Below are 5715 nucleotides of genomic sequence, written 5' to 3'. Positions count from 1 at the left end.
ATGAATTCTCGAGGAGGCAGATCGTTAAATTAGCAAAAATAAAAGGACTTAGCTCATGTTAGCCATCAATTTGACGTGAACTTGACTGTCACTCCATAAAAAGTAATAATAAGTAATATCGCCCTCTTGTGTGGAAAAGGTGTAACTTCACACTGGCTATACCTAGTGCTATGGACAACAATGATGGAAATTCATTCAATAAAATAGTTGTCGTTGACCGATGTGAAAGATATTCGAGGTAGGAGGTCCGTGGCCTGCCGTCAGCCATGCACAGCAAACATTAGGCTGATCGGCACAGTAGTAAACAAGATTAGCTGCGGACGGATGCTACCAAACACATAATCTCCCATCTGCCACATCCACGCCTGGCAGAGATAATAATAAATTGTTATTATTGTTATTCGTCCTCCGTCATATATCTTAAGCATGCCACATTTTTTAAGGAATTTGGCATGCAGATAGACCAGGGAGGTTACGCCAAACCAAAAATTTGAACAAACAAACCCCATGGGGGCGCTATAACAAGTGTTGAAAATAACAAACATGGTACACTTCGATTAACAAGTTTGCCTAAAGCTAAATTTGGTATTTTTTGTTCCTGCACCGATTTCAACCAAACCCACACCACACCTTTATCATATGTGACACATGTATAATCCGCCTCAATCAGTTAAGAAAAACATGTGAACGAACACAATTATGTGGAAATCGCACAAAATACGAACCGTGCTTGGATGACATAGTTTCCAAAGAAAATGCCAGTGATACAGGCATTTAAATGTTGACATGAATCGCCCATAGAGACCCATTCATTTCATAGCCATTTCTTCTTAATCTTTCATCCAGTTCACGAGTCTTGACATCCATGTGACTGATCTGGCCTGTACCCTCGTGTGGCCACTTGTGGCTATATTTTTATTTAGTTATCGATATCCTTTATCAGACATGTGTGCCAATACTGCCCTGCAGAAGCTAACTGCAGTTATATGCAAACAGTGAAACTGAGAAAAATGCCTTTAAAGTTCTTTGACTATGCAGCGATTTCGTAGTTCTTTATATCCTGTTTCTTTAAAACAGAGCAAGATTGAACTCTGGAACTTTGTCACAAGATAAAACCGATAGAGAAGTTTCAATTTCACTCAAACACAATTTTGCTAAAGATTTGAGTTACTGGGGTTAGCTTCCGCAGGGCAGAATAAATAAACCCATGTCACATTATACATCATTCTGAATATTTGTATAATGTGCCAGAGATGCTAAGTGTCACTGCCTGTGTGTGTGTGTGTGTCTCCAGCTCACAGCCAGACTGAAGGAATGTGATAATCGTCTGACGGAGGTCAGGAACGAGTATCTGCTGACGTTAGCAGCCACCAACTCCCATCAGAAACACTACTACACTACTGAGCTACCACACGTTATGGAGGTAACACACACACACACGTGCACACACACACACACGTGCACACGCACTCTTCAAAAACTATTTATTTCACACAATTCCATGGATAAACAGGCAAAGTTGTATATTTTTCTATACTGAGAGTATCTTTTTTTGTATACTGTATGTAAAAAGTAGATTTATTGTAGTGTACTTTTCTGATTGCAATGTATTTTCGGTACTTCTTACGTGCACTAATTCAAAGCACATGTTTAGTATCGCTGCTGTCGGGACAAAACCTCATAACTCCATTTTTTTTAAATTACCGTAATTCCTCTAATAGTAACCGGGTCTCAATTACAAACCGGGTCTCTATTAATGGCCGGGTGCGCTCTTGAGCTAAGCAATTATAAGCCGGCCTCCTAATACAAGCCGGGTTACTAATATACTGAGCTGCATACTGAGCTGCTCAGGTAAAGTTACTTGATTTCACTTTGAAAACGTTGAAATGACCAGTGACCACCTGTAATTGCACTGTTTACTATTTCATACAGTACTTGGTTTCAATAAATGAACCCAGTACATTTTACTGGGTTCAAACTGACACAAAATGTTGATTTATTCATTATGATCCGTTTGAAAATTTGAAATATAGGCCTCCCTCTTATACAGGCCTCCTCCTAATACAAGCCTGGTACCCGCTACAGTTGAAACAAATACAAGCCGGGGTTACTATTAGAGGAATTACGGTATATAAATCAACTCCGTAGATCATCCTCCATGTGTGTGTGGGTTTTACAAAGTTTAAACAATGGGAAAGCATTAAACCGATCATCTGTCTAAACCTCCTAACTCTATTCACCCTCAAATCTGTGTTAGTTTTTTTCATCTGCTGAAAAGTTGGGTTTTTGGAGTTATGAGGTTTTGTCCCGACAGCAGCGGTATGATAGTCATTAATTCGCTGTAAGTGCAATCTAAGTATACTTAAAATAAATGTTTTCTTTTTTTAAACACAAGTTGTACTTTAGTAAACGTATTACAAGTGTATTACGTTGGTAAGCAATAGTAACCAAAAATACATCAAAAGTATAATTATCAACACCTTAAGTACAACACAACTTTAGTATGCTTTCTGAGTGCATGACAAGTATACAAATAGTGAAACACACACACTTTCCTTCTCTCCCTCTACACGCCCACTCTATCCAGAGTCTTTCAGCCACTATGTGTGTGTGATGCGTGTGCCTGGTGCCAGTGTATGTCAGTAGGGATGCACCGATCTGACTTTTTCAGTCCCGATACCGATACCTGGCTTTGGGTATCGGCTGATACAGAGTACCGATCTGATTGATGAACATTGTTACTCAGCTGATAAGAGTTGTGCCCTTCCTGATGACTTGTTGTACAGAACTTGTAAGTCGCTTTGGATAAAAGAGTCAGCTAAATGACTAAATGTAAATGTAAATACCCATTGTTCAATTAATAAACTGTATGCCTCACTGTGTGGAAGAGACTGGGATCATTCTTTTGTGCAAGGCAACATCAGGCTCGACTTAAAACATTACTTTCCTAACTTAGTGAAACTAAATGTAACAAATTAACACATAGATATAAATGTACTGAATTGTTATTTCTTATTATATTATATAAAAAAAATTTATAAAAAAAACTGATATATATATATTTTTTACCGATACCCGATCCAGCTATTATCCGATATCAATATCGGAGCATCCCTATATGGCAGCCATGGAGCTGCGTAGCCCAAGGCTTGGTTCTACACAGTGGTGGTGGTGGTGGAGGCAAACGCTTTCAGTATCTAGAGAAACGCTATATAAAACACACCCGATTCATTCATTCATTAAAAAAATATAAAAACTCTGTTACATTTAGAACAGTAGGGAGGCACCAGTAACACTTTCTCACTGCCGATTCTATATTGAAATTCTTTATTAGGAATAACCCCTTGAGATGAACCATCTCGTTTTCAAGGAGGTCCCAGATTACAAAATAATCACACATTTACGACAAGATATTTTACAGACAGTTCAGACAACATCAATCAGACAAACGAACAAAACAGAGAACTAAACAAAACAAACAAAGAAAACACAACAGTAACAACTACAATAACTACAACAGTACACATAACACATAATTATTTATCATTGCGTCAATGAACTGTGATAATGATGAATGGTCAAAACATGATGATTAGTCAAAACATGAACAGGTCATCTCAAAGTGAGAGGAAAGAGCAGTTTTAAATAAGTGAAAAGATGTTATTGAACGGATATGAACAGGTAGATTGTTCCAGTCAGAAGGAGCATTTAAACTTAAATGATTTTTTTGCCAACTGATGTAGACACAGTTGGAACTTCAAAATAAACCTGGGAGCAATATCGTAGTCGATGTATGGAAGTGTAAGGTTCCAAATACTGTTTGAGATACTGTGGGTACTGAAAATGAATACATTTGAAAACAAACTGCAGCCAATGCTGCTGTCTTCTTGATGTGGGAGATGGTAGATTGAGATTTTCATACAGGGTACAGTGGTGGGTCAAATATGGACAATCGAGCACAAATCTGCATAAACGGTTTGTTTTGGGGGCGGTCTGATAAGACTACAGCAGCATAATCAAGTATTGGTAGTATGAGTTGTTGAACAAGTTTCTTTCTGACTGTAGATGTAAAGCATTTTCTGTTTCGGTATAGAACACCAGTACTGAAGTTGATTTTCCTTATTAAGTTATCAATGACATTTAAAAGATAGACCCGAGGCCAGAGACCAAGATATTCGATGTGTTCAACTCTATGAAGTTGAGTTCCATCGAGACAGGAGATATCGTCGGTAGGATTGATTTCGAGTTTTTGATTTAACATTCTGAATAGTCCCAAAAAGCATTGCATTTGTTTTAGTTTTGTTTATAATTAATTTATTAGCCGAGAGCCATGTTTCAAGTTTATTGAAGTTAAATTGTAATGTAATTGTAATTGATTCCGAGTCCAGAACATTCAGTATCGAGACACAGTGAGCAACGTTCAAAATCTTGATTTATTTTTCTTTTACGACAGTGTGAACAGCACAAATCACGTGGAACCGGATCTTTTATGAATTCTGATTTGGGCCACTTTCATAATGTGGTCCTAAATCAGATACAGGGCTGGTTCGTTTTAATTAGCCGGCCTCCTCTGCATTCAACTTATACATTTAAAAACTATAAAACTGTGACTTCAGTGTCCTCCGTGTTTACGCCCATCATCGGCGTCGTTCAGGAGCGTGATCCGTTCACACTGGAATCCGATAACGGCCATATTTATAAGAAAATGATGTGAAAGAAATCCGACCCGAGCAATAAATCAGAATTGAGCACGAAGGCTTGCAGTGTGACCGTAGCCAGTAATACACGGCGGCAGAATTGATTCCAGTCAATAGGGAATATTTATGGCTATATTTATATTTGAGACACAATAACACATTTACATTCGTGCCGTTTATCCACAATGACATCGTCAGTTCGTACAATACAACCGGGCATGATGGTCAGTTATACTAGGCCGGGACTAGTAGTGTTATGTGGGGCAGCTCAAATGGCTCTTCAAAGCAACGGTTAAAAAAGGCAAACGTTAACAAGAATTATCTCCCGATTTTAAAAGTTTCTCAACACTTCATCGTAAAAAAATTAATTCCCCCTTCTTAGCCGGTGGGTTTGGAAAGGTGTGTTAGTCAACAGTTCATTACATTTACTGGACCAGTTCCACGCCGGCTGCACCGTCCTCCGTGATCCACGGTGTGTAGGAAAGAATACCAGCACTACTGATTTAGCTCATCTTAAGAGAAGATTAGCTACCGTCTCGATAAACTCTCCTTTAAAAAGAGGTTGTGCATGCTGGCAGTGGCGTGCACAGGCAGGGCCGGGGGGGGGGGGCTTGAGCCCCTGCCCTTTTTCCCCAAGTGTCAATCATGAATTGATTGCACCCTTACTTACAATTCATTATGAATTGAAAATGGGGGACCCATTTGTACTGTATTGTACCCATTCTGCAATCTGTTCATAAAGTTTTCAATCAATCAATCAATCACCTGCGCGGGTGTTGGTGGGTTTAAGTGCCCTTTTTCTAGCTCGAGCCCCCTGCCCCCCCAAATTGTCTGTGCACGCCCCTGCATGCTGGTAATCTTTCCTACCTCTAGTTTACAGTTTATATCAAGTGACGATTGGTCGGTCGGTCGATCGCACTCAAGGAGCACCTACGGGAGGCAGAAATTTGAAACTGGCCCCCGTAAATGTCCAAACACCCCCCCCAACCCCCTCCTTGTGTACAGTTTCCTCCCCCTC

General features: G+C 39.5%; 1 protein-coding gene across 1 annotated transcript in view; it reads left to right on the top strand.

Moving 5' to 3' along the window:
• LOC311242885 (F-BAR and double SH3 domains protein 1-like) overlaps window positions 1-5715 on the top strand; it is a gene marked incomplete at both ends in the record, with an annotated part of 99659 nt that overhangs the window by 18042 nt on the left and 75902 nt on the right. The window contains one exon of the mRNA XM_084331949.1: window positions 1295-1423. Coding sequence (XP_084188075.1) covers window positions 1295-1423 — 129 coding nt within the window. The remainder of the gene's footprint in view (window positions 1-1294; window positions 1424-5715) is intronic.

This window comes from Notolepis coatsorum, assembly GCF_963971535.1.
Source record: "Notolepis coatsorum genome assembly, chromosome: 16".
NCBI lineage: Eukaryota > Metazoa > Chordata > Actinopteri > Aulopiformes > Paralepididae > Notolepis > Notolepis coatsorum.
This window is presented reverse-complemented; position numbering and strand designations above follow the sequence as displayed.